General features: G+C 34.0%; 3 protein-coding genes across 3 annotated transcripts in view; all 3 read right to left on the minus strand.

The window, feature by feature from the left end:
* The window catches only part of LOC125832506 (inorganic pyrophosphatase TTM1-like), a 164,024-nt gene that overhangs the window by 72,065 nt on the left and 76,265 nt on the right, over positions 1–15,694 (minus strand). The gene's annotated exons all lie outside the window — the stretch shown is intronic.
* Positions 602–2,000, minus strand: LOC125832511 (uncharacterized). Its single transcript, XM_049511674.1, has one exon. It carries the CDS (start codon positions 1,913–1,915, stop codon positions 617–619), a length of 1,299 nt encoding a protein of 432 aa, XP_049367631.1. The 5' UTR covers positions 1,916–2,000; the 3' UTR covers positions 602–616.
* Positions 2,739–9,543, minus strand: LOC125832502 (protein ENHANCER OF LHP1 1). Its single transcript, XM_049511659.1, has 12 exons — positions 9,157–9,543; positions 6,055–7,163; positions 5,561–5,737; positions 5,322–5,435; positions 4,820–4,924; positions 4,471–4,605; positions 4,329–4,384; positions 4,149–4,251; positions 3,958–4,074; positions 3,744–3,870; positions 3,501–3,631; positions 2,739–3,415 (listed from the first exon to the last, which is right to left on the minus strand). Exons 1-12 carry the CDS (start codon positions 9,431–9,433, stop codon positions 2,897–2,899), a joined length of 2,970 nt encoding a protein of 989 aa, XP_049367616.1. The 5' UTR covers positions 9,434–9,543; the 3' UTR covers positions 2,739–2,896.

Below are 15,694 nucleotides of genomic sequence, written 5' to 3' on the forward strand. Positions count from 1 at the left end.
TCATCTGACACACTTTTGTCAAAAAGGGGTGTCAATCTGGTCTCAAGTTAAGTTGGATCGTCTAACATGCAAATCGTGCAAGTTTGAGGGGATATCTAGGTATTTGGCCAAAAAAAGGAACATTCTTTTCTCTCCAAACTGGAAAGTACTTTTACATGGTTCAAACATAAGATCTACAGAGACTGATTGATGAATATCAATGAGTCTTAATATCTATGAGCTTTATACAACTTATAAGGCGTAATGCTAATCTTACAACGAAAAATCAAATTAAATAGACAATTCCTTGTTTCTCTGAACTTGCTTCATATGTAAAGTTACTATCTATGAGCTTTATACAATCTATAAGATGTAAAATTAATCTTACAATGAAAAATCAACTTACTAACAATTCCTTCTTTCTCTGATCTTGCGTCATATATAAGAGTTTTAAACATGTGGTCAGGGCAATAAGACATCCACATAGTTCTGACATCAAAATCATCTAGTATATTAACAATCTTAATTCAAGGAAACCAAAAAGTACTTCCAACATCATATCAACAAAGAGCAGACCCAGTGCTCCTGGGCTTGATTGTTGTCAAGCCATCTACATAAATGCAAAAAAAATATACCTTCAATCAATTTGATCAAGTGTGTGAGTAGTCTGGACCCTTCTCCTCCTCTCATAGCCAGGATCATCAGTGGGCAACTCATATCGACAAACTGGACAGGTATTCCTAATCCCAAGCCAAGGCCGAATACAGTCACCATGATACCTATGAGCACATGGTAACTGTCTAGCCTTTTCTCCCAAATTCAACTCATCCTTGCAGATAGCACAAGTAGCATTGTTCTTTTCTAAATCATCTTTACTCACAGCCACAGTTGGAAGGTCTCTAACAACAGTCTTGGAAGCTGGTGGTCTTCCAACAAAACCGTTATCGCCCTCTGCAAACTGTCCAAACAATAGCTCATACTCAGTAGTGTAATTGTAATCGTCTTGATCCATATGACGACCGAAATTGAATTCTTCATTTGTAATTTCTGGGTCTGGCTCAAAATTCTGAACATTCAACAGAAACTCCCACTCCAAATTTTCCAACTCTCTTGCTCTATCCTCTGGAGCAGGAGATTCAGATATCTCCTCAACATCTAAGAACATGCTTAGAATCTCTCTCTCATCAACTCTTCCATCAATTTCTTCCCACTCAAAGTCCTCATTCACATCCCTATGATCCTCCAATTGGAAGGAACCCCAACACAGCCGAAGACTCGGGTCATCACTCTCATTGTCACGAATATTCTCATCTTCGTCATCGCCATCAACTTCATCCAGATTGAACAATCTGCCTGAAACGCAGTTGTCATCACGGTCCCAGTCAGATTCATTATCCACAACCCTCAATCCACTGACAAACTGTTCAGGGCCATCACAATCTTCAATATGGAATCCAGAATTATCAGTAACCCCACGAAAACCTAACCCTAGCCCAAAATCAACGTCTAAGCTACTCATTCCCATAAACTCATTTCCTCCAATCAAACCGAAATCGGTCTCCAATTCCGGGTCCGCATGCAGCAAATCAGGGTTCGAAACCACACGGATCAAAGATTGAGATTGCTCGACCCGTTGCTGAAACATATCCATAACAAAGTTTACTTGGTTCTCGCGGTCCATGACGGTGACAACCGAATCAGCTTCTGAAACATCGTCGCTTAAGGCCAAACCAGTCCTCCGACGAGAATACGAAGAGATTTGGGGACGGGAAGCGAAATCGGAGAGATCTGGGGGATCGTAAACATCGAAGTCACCGAAACTGAGAGGCCAGTAAGGAGAAGAGTCGAGGTCCTCTACGACGTCGTTTTCATGTTCGATAACGTCGTCTTCGCCGTCGTTGAGGAAATTAAGCAGCGAAATGGAGACTTGAGCCATTCGTGAAGCACAGAAAATACGTTTTTTTTGTGTGTGAAGAAGTGCGTTTTGTGGCTTTTGGTTTCCTTGTATGGATGGTTTTCTTGTTAGGTGTGATTGTATTGAGTAAGCACTTCATTTTCTTGGCGTGTGAAATTACTCTATTAAAACATCAAAATACCCGTCTTGTTTGAAAATTGGAGTGTGGTTAAATCATAGTAAATGGTATGGGAAAAATTACGAATAATACTAGTGGCATTTAATATTTTAACTATTTTGGAAAATAAATAAAATTAGATTAATTTGATATTTTAAATTATAATTTATATGTTCATAAACTATTCAAAAAAATTGTTTTAAAAGGTGGTGAAAATTGTTTTAAAATGTAGATCAAAGTTATTACCAATTGATATTTGCATTTAATCATGTAAGCAATTACTATAGTTATTTCATCATAATTTTTTTAAAATATGTATATTAACAATATGAGAATTGCACTATTCAAATCATAAAAAATGCCCTTTTAAAAAACAAATCCCTTTACTATAAATTACCCCCACTAGTGCCAGCTCAATGATAAAATGACTTGATGCCTCCATATTTTTAAGGGCCTCATTTTTTAATTAATGAGAACTACGGAGGACATAATATCACATAATCTCTCAGAAATAGTCATCCACACCATTTGATCTTTTTAAGGTATAAATTCATCTAACTTTCTCACACAAATAATAAAACAAAGTGAATTGTCGACCATAATAACGGGGCAATGGGATGTTGTAACACTGAACAATCACTACTAACAGGATGGTAGCAACCTAACGGTGTAGTATCCTTATTTGCAAAATAGTGAGGATTATCAGATTCAAATTTCGAGTCTTGTCAATTGTTTCCACATTGTGTTTGCTTAAATAGATACAAGAACTACCACAACCCTAATATTATACAACCAAAAACCTCTATAACAAGCAAGTTTGCCCAGTCATTTCAGTCACAAAGGCATCATCTGTCCGCTTTCACCTTTTTCTTTAAGGAATCAAACAAGGATGTATTTGGTTTGTTGTTCGATGACTTTGCAAATGGATTAGAGGGGCGTTGTGCTGTCACCATGTTGGCTTCTCCATTCTTATCTTGTGCATCTTCCACTTCATTTGCATTTTTCACTTCATCTGCTTTTCTTGCATTTTTCACTTCATCCACCTTGTCCTTTTCATCCTTCACTTTCTTAACATTCTTCATATCAAATGCATTTTTGAATTCCCTTGCCATTTCCAATTTTCTGGCTTTAGCATTTTCTGACTCTACGTTTACATCCTTGATTGGCTCCTCTAGAGGTCGTTTTTTCGTATGAGAAGGAGCTAAGGAATTTAGGGATGGAGAATCCTGTGATTCCAATCTTTTGCTGCTTTCAGCCCTAACATGGGACTTGGTTAATGCAGCATGGGCATTAAAGGAGTTATCACCTTTCAACTCAGTAGATGCAGAAATTTTGCCACCAGTTGTTTCTTTATTCATTCTTTCCTGTAGAAATACAATGTAACATGAATAACAAATGTGAAGTAACAAAATGACAGTCATATGCTTCCATGGAGGTCACAGTCCATACCTCCAATATGGCATTAAAGCGCTCTGCCAAATTTGGCAGTTTCAGTGCTGTAACAAGCTTTATAGCACCTTTGACTGATTTTTCCAAAGCCAGAAGTTTTACGAGTTCTGTAGCTCTCACTAGCTTATCTCCTGATTAGAGAGAGGGGAGAGAAACCGATATCAGAATTTAAGAAAACAGAATGGAAAAGTAGGAGACTGAAGTACTCTAAACTTGCTGCATCCAACTTTGCAGAAAACTGACCATTGCAGCAGGACGCGATGAGCCTCAGGATGCATCGATCAAGAGCAGCTTCAGTATTAAAAGCCTCGTCATCAAGCAAACTGGCGTCCTCACCAGTAGCTTCCATTTCTTCAATTGTGCTCTGAATCTGAATGTAAATCCAGCAAATGGCATATCAACATGAATTTTCACTGATTTTTCTGGAAGCTGCAAGGAAATCTTAAGATACACATACCCGGTGGAGATGCATGTTATTCATTATAAATTCATTCTCCAGGATTTCTGATCCAAGGTCAGATGAAGCAAGAGGGAATGAAAGATCCAGCAGTGAGAGAATAGGTTTAGGAGTGGCCTGATAATACAACCAGAGGATTAGAAAGGTGTTATCATATATATGGAAGAAAACACAGCAACAAAGCATTATACCTCTGGAAAGGAGTCAGGAGATTTGCAAATGACACAGAACAACTTGCTTGAGTTTAACCCAACAACCCAATAGTTTTCTTCTGACTTCTTCAATTTGCTGGCACTGAAATTTCTAAATTGTAAATGAACAAGATCTGTAACATCAATGCAGTTAGTGAACAAACATGGAGGTTATTATACCTGAAAAGTGGAAGCCAACTGCCACCATATTGATTAGTAAAGACCCTTAGCACACCCTATATTTGCAGTTAAGCAACCGACTTTGATTAAGATCTTAAGAAAAAACAATAGTCTCAGAATTAATGCTCAATGCTTTTCTCACCGTTGAATCAAAAGAACTGAGATGTCCTTCTTCACTAAAACCAAACCATGACAAACAGGAACCAGGAGTCAATGGAAGTCTTCCTCGGCGAGGTTGTGTTCCAGAACGAATATTGAAGACTCTAAATTCAAGAATCTGTATGGGATTTCAAATAGCTCTATTATCAATAAACCAGCCCACCTCTTCTCCAATCGTCATCAATAGATCAGTCCAAATAATACTTGCATATATTACGTTCGACTAGAAAATCCAAGTTCAGTGAAAGTGAAGAGAAACAGCCACTATATAGCCTTGTTGACATAACGTGAAACAAAAGATATTAACAACATGACATGATAATGAACTATACCTGTTCGTTTGAGGGAAGAGGGGGAGATGCATGTGTGACAACAGCAAGTTCATCCTTAAAGCCTGCTGCAGTAACCACTGGTCCATCAAGGGAAAGAATATGCCTCTTGTATTTCAATCCAAATAAAGAAAAAGAACTGTCTCAGTTATCATTTCCAGAATAATCAAAAGATTTGTTATGACATTTGAAATACTCCATCTATTTCAAGATGAGTGTCTTAAGTCAGGTGATGCTAAAACAATGGCCATTTTCACAACTTATATAAATAATCAAAAAGTATTGATAAATCAAAAACCAATCCATTATACAATCTGGAAACAACTGTCAAGAAGTAATACAAATTCAAGCTGCACCTCCATTAACTCTATTACAAACAAATGTTACTTTCTTAAAATTGAATGAAATCAAACAAAACAGTTAATCTGAAGCAAAGGGAGATTATTATTGACACAAATGGAAGCAACTTAAAAAACTTAAGGAAACAATATCTGAATATATATACCTGCAGGCCACCCTCTGTGAAGATGCGAAGAAAATTGCAACTAGTAATGGCAGCTACCCAGCCAGTTCCTAGTGCAACTGCTCTTACTTCTTCCTCTTCAAATCGCATTGACCACTGATGTTGCATAAGGAAATCAGAGTTAGTCACTGAAGTAATAAGTTAAATAACACTAGATTCCCAAAACATTTTGGCATACACATACTCCTGATATACACATGGAATGATAGTAAATCACTAACCTCGCTGTTATTTGCCCAGGTACCGAAAGGTCGATACATGAGTGTACTCATATTCTTTTCACCCTTGCATGGATTTGCAAATACACTTCCATTTTCATTTAATGAAGCCATTGTGAACCCAAAATAATCAGTCATTGCAGGGACTCGGGGACCACTGCTTGTGTCATGAAAATCAATCTGCATTGAAGTTGTCATGTTAGCTGAATAAATAATTCATATATAGAACTATAAAACATTGGATAAATTGTCCTCCCAACATTGCATGCACCAAATATTACTAGCTGTTTTCCCCTTGTTAGTTTTGTTGACAAATTGATGATCACAGATTCTAGCCATGAAACAGTTAAAAGACAATCACTTGCGATTGAAGATGGCAGTGGAAACAAGCACAAAGTTCAATTTTGTATAATAAGAACAAAAATAACTAATGAGGGTAGAGTTGTAGGATAGAAATACAGACAGACACACACGCAAAACAAAACAAGCCACAATACCTCTATGTGAGAGTATCCTTCATGCTCCATCGTGGTTATACTGCCAAGCATGCTGTAACATAGAAAACGCCTTTTTCCAGGCAGCTGCGGAGTCGCGCCTGGCTGAATAGCTTCTTGCATTTTTGGCCCTGTAGAAATTGGCACATCCTTGAGCTTATTTCTTTTATTATCTGAACCATCCCTGTGACCATGAGGAGCCTTCTTACGAGGTTCAACTTTTGGAAGTAACTCCAACTCTTCATTTGTGTCCTCTTCCCAATCATCAGTATAACTATGCTGTTTGCGTAATCTTTTTCTGCTGAATGGTTCAGATTCACTGTGACTATCTTCTCCGAGATCACTTAAACTACCAGATACACTTGGGTTTTCTTCCTCTTCATCATAGAAAAGAAGACCATGACCACTTTTAGAACTTAAACCAGGAATATCTTCTGTGGGAGATCTCATTGAAGAAGGTACAGCCGATTCCCAAACCCCATACTTTCCCATGATGTCAATTACTGCCAATGCATTGCCAGTTGGTTTCCACACCATACAAGTTATCCTGTTATCAAATTTCTGCCGATCAATATCTTGTTTCTTATCAACATCCCATATCAAAATCTGTCTATCTAGTCCAGAAGTAGCCATGTATTTTCCATTTGGTGACCAAGATAAAAAGCAAATGGGTTGTACATGATCACCTCTAAGAGAAAACAGTTTTTCTGCAGTGTCTCTGTCGTACATCACCACATCATTTTTCAAGCCAGGAACAGCTAATAGATCCCCATCAGGACTCCAGCTAACTATATTCGTAGAAGAAAAATCAGAACCAATGACAGGAGCTATTCCTTTTAAGACATGAATTGTGTTCCCAGACTGGAGTTCCCAGAGCATAACAGTCCCTATTGAATCAACTGAAGCCAGGTATTCACTTTTGGGATCAAAAGCTATGCCAGTGATGGATCCTCTATGTCCTTTAAGAACTCTTGCAATCGAGCCATCAATGGTATTTATAAGTTTGATGCCTTCATCATCACCAGCAGCTGCCAGCATAGTTCCGGATTTATTGAAAGCAAGCGCCCGTATTGGCAATGTAAATCTAGTAATGTTAGTATCGAACTCCCCAGCTGATGCAAGATCAAGACAACAAACAAATCAAATGACGATCACAATCAGCAAATCGATGAGCAGCTGGACTAGAAAAACAAATATTCCAAATTTGTCACAACTATTCATGTATATGCCTCCATTTCAATCTATATGAGTCTTCCTGTTTCGAGACATTTTGAACTGTTTGATATCATTTCATTAATTCATTTATATTCTAATTTCACAACTTCCAAGAATGCAAATTCATTTAACTTTTAAACCTTGATGTGATGTGTTCCCAATCAAACTAAGTTTTCAACCATTATTTTTTTGTTTTTCTTCCATTAACACTAATATGATAAATAAGTCAAGTCAACATCTTAAACTCCATGCCATTTCAGAGATTACGATATAAAATAACATGGTGATAATAATTGTTAAGGTATTGAAAGAACTATATCTCCAGATCAGTTCTTATAAATAACTAGCAATGATGTCTTGAGCCATTAGATACACAGAGGCAGAAGAGAACCAAATCAAGGAAAAGACTTCAGAAAGCAAAATGAGATCAAGATGATCAGGAAGATATTAAAAAGTTGAGCTATATTTCTACTATTTTCCTTTATTTCTCTTCATCAGTCTTCTTTTATGAAGGGGCAGTGTGGGGCAGGATATGTGGACAACCTTTCTACTTCAAGCAGAAGAAGTAAGGTTGCTAGGAGCTCTCACAGAACTTAATTCGGGAGCAAGCAGAGTTTATTCAAATATTCAGCCCTTAAAATTGCAGTCAAGAAAAAAAAGTTTAAAAGGACAATCTTGTACGTGCCTTATGAATTAAGACCAAATGCACCTTTAAATTCTCTTCATATCATACTATGTTAAAATTCTACATTTATTCAGGAGTTAGCAGAATTTGATTTGAGTATTCAGCCCTAAAAATTGTGGTCAAGAAAAAAAGTTTAAAAGGACAATCTTTGTATGTGCCTAATGAATTAAGACCAAATGCAGCCTTAACTTCTCTTCATATCATACTATGTTAAAATTCTTCATCATACTTGGCAGCTGCAAATGTTGGAAAATAAAACAACAGAGCAAGCAAATCAGCTCCTCAAACTAACCGTCTAACCCTGTTGTCCAACCTGATGTTGACCACTAACAAATAGTGTGATTCCAAGTCTGAACTCACATGTAGCTCATGAAAGGGTGTCTTAACTATATTATAACCATCCTTCAGGAACACAAGTAATTGTCACATACACTATTGCATGGTTAGTGGTTTCCTGAACCAGTGGTCACACAACAGTTGTATGAAGGGACCAACTTATTTGCAGAAAGATTGGCAGTGTTTAGTAAGGATGACTATGGGACAATAATACTGCCAGAATGACTTTAGGAGAATTACTAGTACAATATATCAGTGAATGTAAATCAATATTTTGAAAAGTTTTCAACCAAAGCACCTTAAGTTATTACTATAATTGATCATTTGTCCTGAACATTCTTGTTTTGGAAATAGAAGCATGAAAAAACAACACAAAATTCAGGTATAGATATGATATGAAAAACATAACAAGTTACAAAAAAATTCAGAAATATTATGCATGCCACTCAATTTGTTAACTCTAATGGCTCATTTGGTAAGGGAACAAGTTATCCTGGGATTGTTGTCCACATTGGGGATAAAAATAATACTACAATCACGGGATAACTAATATTGGGATAAGTCATCCCATGATTTTATCCCAACCAAACATGGATAAAACTCAGCCTAAAATTCATCTCGGTTAGTTATCCCTTATAACTCGTACTAAATTAGCCCTAAGTCAGATAGATTTCCTTTTTTGGTCCGTGGCTAATGTGCTACAATGCTTTAATTAGTCAACTTAAAGATTAACTATTCATTTTGCCTCCATCAGGAACACAACAAGCAAAAACTAAACGAAATAAAACGAACTCCTTGTTCCTAAAATGAAATCACTCTACTTTCCATTTCAATAGTGGACGTAAACTACTTGAGATGAGAGAAAATACCAGGAAATTTGTAGAGTTTGACGGAATGGTCAATAGATCCAGAAGCCAGACAGGTGTAATTAGGGCTGAGAGCCAAAGCGGTGACACCATCTCTGTGCTGTCGAACAACTTTAGGGGGATTAGCTGGCAAAATAGCATCGTGAATGCAAATTGAAGAATCAGAAGAAGACGCAGTGACGATGTGTTCGCCCTGCTGATCCCATAAAACCGAGCAGAATGACCCGACGCCATTGCTGTTCTTGTGAGCTTCTCTGAGCTTAATGGATCTGATCTTCATTGTCGATTAAAGATTGTTGCTCTCTTCCTTCCTCTGATTTGGATTTTACTTTACTACTTGTTTCGAATGTTAGGGTTTTGGATAAATGTAAAAAGCATTTTGGATCTGGCGGGAACTGGAATTGTGAATTGCGTTAGAGAGAGCGGGAAAGGAGGACAAATTTGGAAATCTATTTGCTTTTTGCGCTATTTTACTGGACCTGATACTGACCCGACAAGAAGTTACTAGGCAAAGCCCATTCACAAGTCAATAACTCAGTTTAGCTGTTACTGGTCCTACAGCCTACTTAGATTGGGCTCTATATAAATTGCCGGGTCAGTTATTTTCTGGGCCGAAGCCTACAATGGAAAAATTGTATGAAATAACAAATTATTAATTCAAATTAAATGTTATAGTCATAGTTTATTTTAGAGCAACTTCACATATAGCAAATATAAAAATCATATTTGTATGTTATAGCTATAGTTTGCATAATTGAGTTCCATAACAAATTTTATGTTTGCTATGGAGCTTTTGATTTGTATAATTCGCTAGATACATCTAATTTTATACAAATTGTTCAATTTTGTATAAAATCATTTGTACATTATAATTTGTATAATTATAAGTGTATAGGACGAAAATATATGTATTTGTATTTGTATATACATTTTCCTCTCGCTTTATACAAATACAAACACATTTTATACCGAAATGTATAAAATGGCTAATTGTATACCCAATCAGATGACAAAAAAATGGGATGTTTGCTGCAAATTACAAATAAAATAAAGGGAAAATTGTATGAAATAGCAAACTATTAATTCAAATTAAATGTTATAGTCATAGTTTATTTTATTTGTAATTTGCAGCAAACATCTCATTTTTTTGTCATCTGATTCGGTATATAATTAGTCATTTTATACATTTCGGTATAAAATGTATAAAATGCATTTGTGTTTGTATAAAGCGAGAGAAAAAATGGGATGTTTGCTGCAAATTACGAATAAAATAAAGGGAAAATTGTATGAACTAGCAAACTATTAATTCAAATTAAATGTTATAGCCATAATTTATTTTATTTGTAATTTGCAGCAAACATCCCATGTTTTTGTCATCTGCTTCGGTATACCATTAACCATTTTATACATTTCGGTATAAAATGTATAAAATATTTGTATAAAGCGAGAGAAAAATGTATATACAAATACAAATACAAATACATATATTTTCGTCCTATACACTTATAATTATACAAATTATAATGTATAAATGAATTTATACAAAATTGAACAATTTGTATAAAATTGGATGTATCTAGCGAATTATACAAATCAAAAGCTCCATAGCAAACATAAAATTTGTTATGGAGCGCAATTATGCAAACTATAGCTATAACATACAAATATGATTTTTATATTTGATATATGTGAAAGTTGCTCTTACATATATTCGATTTTTGACTGTCATTTAAGTCATACCGCAAGTCTATTCGTTTCGAAACAACTTCAAATACGTAAAGCCTAATTTTAGACATCATAGCTGAAAGTTAAATATACACAACTAAAATTCAATTATTTTGCTTGAACTTCAAGCACGTATGACGGGGTCGTTTTGACCATAAGGTCACTAAAGCAATCGCTTGGAGCCTCAATTTTTTGGGGGTTCCACCTTTCTCCCAAAGATATATATATATATATATATGTGTGGTGTATTGTTTAAAAAAATTGTGTATTGGTAAATTTGAAAAGAAATTTCTGGATATAAATATAATAATATTTTACCTCATTTAATATAGGGATCGTTCTAATAATTGCAAAATAGAATAGTGTTTTGTAATTGTAGCATCCTTTCTTATTTGGCTATTTATTTTGTTGTCTCATTTATATATAACGATTATCATGAACCAACATTATTATTCTATATTTACTTTTTCTTTATTGCCCTTTCCCAACTTTTATTCTCTCATTAAATATTCTAAAATCTCTCAAACGGTTAAACTTTCCATATTATGCAAAATCTATTGTTGTATATTTATAAAAAGATCAAATTTATTTTTTGGTATCTTCTTTAAATTTCAAATACTAAAACTAATCACCACTATATCAACTTAATTCAGTGCAACATTATTTCGATATCATTATATAAACTTTTCAAGTTGTTGAGTCAAGTTTTATTATTCTAACTTTTTTATTTAAATTTACATTTTTACTTCATAATGTCCGCACATAACCTATCTTTTTGAACCTCATTTGTAGGATTACACTGAATATATTATAATTATTCAATTTATATATGTCAACTAAAAAAATTAAAATCTCTTCATAAAATTTGACTTTAGGCCTCCAAACTTATTAAGACGGTCCTTACCTAAGAAAATCAATTTTGCTTCAACTTAAGACAAAAAGACCTAAACTTTAAAGAATTTTATATATATTTAAGATTTATCTAAGTCTAACTTGTGACAAAGCATGTCCAAGGTTTTCTACAAAGCAAGTAAAATGCAAGTTTCCAAAAGGGTTAATTGTTATTGCCAAAAAGTTTGTCATGGCATGAAGTTTAAGTCCGAAGATCGAGGAATCAGCGACACCCACGGCGGTCATGCCAATTGCCTTTAGTAGTGCCTTTCATGTGCTACTCTCTTGAAAACCCAAACATATTTTTCCCTTTTCCCAAATCCCAGTGTTTGAAACACCAAAAAAGTACTTCACCTCCCAAAACAAGCCTAGAACCCTAATCAAGACTCTACGAATTCAAGTTATGAATTGATGAAATTAGTTATAACGGGGTAAGTTATGCTAAGATTACTTTTTACGGAGTGTTGGATTTGATGTGTTCAAAATAATAAATTTTAAAAATAATTTATTTGTTTATAAAAATGCTCTTCATAAATCTGAAAAGTGATGTATAAAAAGGATTTTAGGGAATATTTTTGTCATTTACTATACCATCCAAGGATAGATATACCCTATCTCCCGGTAGTAATTATTAATCTCGAGATAAGTTATTCCAGACTTGCCAACCAAATAACAAATTAAGCGTTACTATAATTTAATCTCAGAACTATTTGATGTCATCCTTCACATCAAACGACCCTTAATTGTTCAACATCCTTCATCCTAGTATAGTGCAATCAAATTAAATAATTTAAGATTGCTCGTAGTGTAATATACTTCATCCCTCCCCTTTTATATGATCTGATATGATATGGAGTATTAGATCTTAACATTAATCAAATTAACTCTTACAAAATAAAATGTGATAAGTAAAAATGAACGGAAATTAATAAGTTTTACACTGTGTCAACGGGGAATGATGGAGCAGAGAGCAAAAGTTACCTTCACATGAGTTCACACTCTGTCTCGATGCTTTTGTAATCTTCTTAAATAGTTTGTTAAAAATTACTTTACAGCTTTTTCTCTAAGCATATAGTCAACGGTCAACTAGCTAGTTTCAACACTCCATCATCCTCGATTTTAGTAATTACATTTTAATTTCAGCTGTAATGTCTGACCATATTAGCACATTTTCATTGTCGATCCCACTAATTAAAATTAATCACCAATCATAATGAATTAAAACATAGTTGATTACTTGTCAGCTTAAACAAACAAAATATGAGTAGTAATCACAGAGTAGAGAACATTGTTTTAGTACACCAAATCAACCTATGTCTAATAATAATTGTCAATTATTGACTTGCGTAGGGATTAAAAAACAGTAAATTATAGAATTAATATTTACCAAATCACCCTTTATTAAATATAAGTCATCTAAAGATTGATAAATGAACATTATTTACTAGCAAGGGTAATAGACACAAAGTAATAAATAATTCATTGATTTTATAAATTAGACAAGCATTGTTGGACATTCGAAAATAATATGGTGGATATGTAAAGATGGGCAAAGAGAGTACTTCCTCCGTCCATTTTTACTTGTCCAATATTGATTTTACATATCATTTAAAAAACCATCAATAGAATGATAAATTTACCACAGTCAAACCTCTTTATAGTGAAAACGTTTGTCGAGGTGTTGTTATATATATATATATATATAGGGGTAATTTTATTAAGATCGATTTCGGAGAAATCAGACGTTATAGAAAGATTTGACAGTATATCACCCTTTGAATATAATAAATCTAATGCATTGGAAAATGACTATGTTTATTAGTAAAGATAAATTAGGACTTAAGTAATAAATCATCTTTTAATTTTTCAAACCAGCTAGACAAACAAAAGTAAATATTTATTTAAAAATAAACATTTATTTATAATATAAAGTGGACGCACATGAGTACATAAAACTCCCACCGTTCCTTTTAACTTGTCAAATTTTGACTTGACATACTTATTAAAAACAGTAATTAATGTAGTGAGTTTACCATCTACCTCTATTAATTGTTAAGGTTCCAACATATTTATTCACTATATTTTTTAAAAACATTAACTCAATATTAATAAATTAAGAGTATAATAAGAAAAAAATGTCAAACTAGGAAATATTTGACCAATAGAAGACGAAAGGGGTAATTAACTATTGATTTGTCTCTTTCATGGACTTATATACAGTTAGTCAGTTATTCGCCCTCAACACGGAACAATCTCCAAGGGTGGACCAATAAAGATGGCTTGATATTTGCAAATACTGTGTGTTTACACCTCAAGGTAAACGAATGTGCGTTAACACTTTTTGACTGGAATTTAACTTGGTAATTACATTTTCCAGAGAACTGCACTGTGTTTACACAGAGCTGAACGGCACCAAACTTATAAGGGAAAAATGAAAAATGTATTCTAACAATCGAAAATGATATACATATCCTCTTTGTTATACTATTGAAATATCAGAGTCTTTTCCATCAAAAAAGTGGAGCACTTGTATCCTTCACACTAACGAATACGTATCCTAATCTTGTGCATCTAACTTAAATGGAAAAATGAAAACTAGATGTGGACTGCAATTTCTATGTTTACACCTCAAAGCCAAAATCAGTTCAAATAACTTCTTGTTTTTTTGATGTGTCAATTTAAAACTAGTAAAATAAGAGTTTAAGACACAAAAGAACAAGGGGCATGCACCCACTGATAAAGATAATAAAAAAATGGGAGGTCGAGCTCTCGTGTTCTGAATTTGTTTGTTAAAACCTAACTATAAAGTTAAAAGAGTTGTTAAATATAATATAATAATGTTATGCATCATAGGTTAGGTGTTTAGTTATTCAAGAATTTACCACTTGCCCATGTTCTTCTCCTTCTACTTCTTCTTCAACATTTTGGGGTTTCCCCCTGACCGACTCCTTGCTCTCGATAATCACCCATCCTCATTTACCTAATATTACGTGATCTCAAATTATTCGTCGTGTTTCTCTTTCACGCACTCCTAAAGAAAGTATGACAATAGTAATTAGAAAAAAATTTGACTATTTTATCTCTATTCATTATATATTTACTTTATTTATACGTTATCACCCCATAATTGAGGTGTTTGTACGTGGTTTTCAAGAACAATTACTAGTAACCTTAAAATGACAAATAATGTTAGGCAATCATTTATAAAAATCACGATAGATAATTTGAGATGACGTACGTGTTTTAGGTGAATTATATTACTCTGTTCCTTTCATTTACTTTTGGCAAAAGGAAATCTGAGAGAATTCATTAATCATGTGTGTTCACCAAACAAAATTAATACTATATTAACAACAATAGTAAGTGGTAGGAGAAATTTTCTTGACCAGGACTGCCAGGTGGTGCCTGTTAACAATAGGTTTGTAAAGGTTTCCTAATTAATTAATCAATCCTAGCTATAGTTAATTAGGTTCACTGTTTTACCAAGAAGCAATTATAGTATGTGACTGTTCTAGCTCTAAATAATACTATTTCCCAGTACGAAATATAATGTCCAAGTAGCAAAGAAGAAATATGAAAAGCTTTATGAATTAAGACGAAAAGAACATAGAGTCGAACTTAAAAATTAATTACATATAACGATACAAAAATACATAGAGTAGAGCATGATATTTAAAAAAGGCAAGATAGACACTGCTTTTATTTATGAAATAAACTGTTAATTAACGGTTTGATCTTTTTCATAGGAGCTAGGAGAATTATGATTTTCTCCCATTTCTTCATAAAGTCAAAATTGTTCATACTTTTGAATCACTTTTGTGTAAACCTAAATCATTCCTTGCCCTTTTAAAAAAAAAATCTTTCATTATCCGCTTTGACACTCAACTAGTTCTGATTCATAAAGGAAAATCTAGCTACCCCTCTA

This window comes from Solanum verrucosum, unplaced genomic scaffold, assembly GCF_900185275.1.
Source record: "Solanum verrucosum unplaced genomic scaffold, falcon-dt-bn FXZP01000009.1, whole genome shotgun sequence".
In the NCBI taxonomy this organism is placed as follows: Eukaryota; Viridiplantae; Streptophyta; class Magnoliopsida; order Solanales; family Solanaceae; genus Solanum; species Solanum verrucosum.

Bases quoted from the DNA above. Each gene is read 5' to 3' on its own strand.
- LOC125832502 (XM_049511659.1), bottom strand. From the start codon at position 9,433: ATGAAGATCAGATCCATTAAGCTCAGAGAAGCTCACAAGAACAGCAAT. The intron at 4,252-4,328 runs GTATAATAACCT...TAGAAATTTCAG, and splicing joins AGTTGGCTTCCACTTTTCAG to TGCCAGCAAATTGAAGAAGT. The intron at 3,632-3,743 runs GTCAGTTTTCTG...CTCTCTAATCAG, and splicing joins CATCGCGTCCTGCTGCAATG to GAGATAAGCTAGTGAGAGCT.
- LOC125832511 (XM_049511674.1), bottom strand. From the start codon at position 1,915: ATGGCTCAAGTCTCCATTTCGCTGCTTAATTTCCTCAACGACGGCGAA.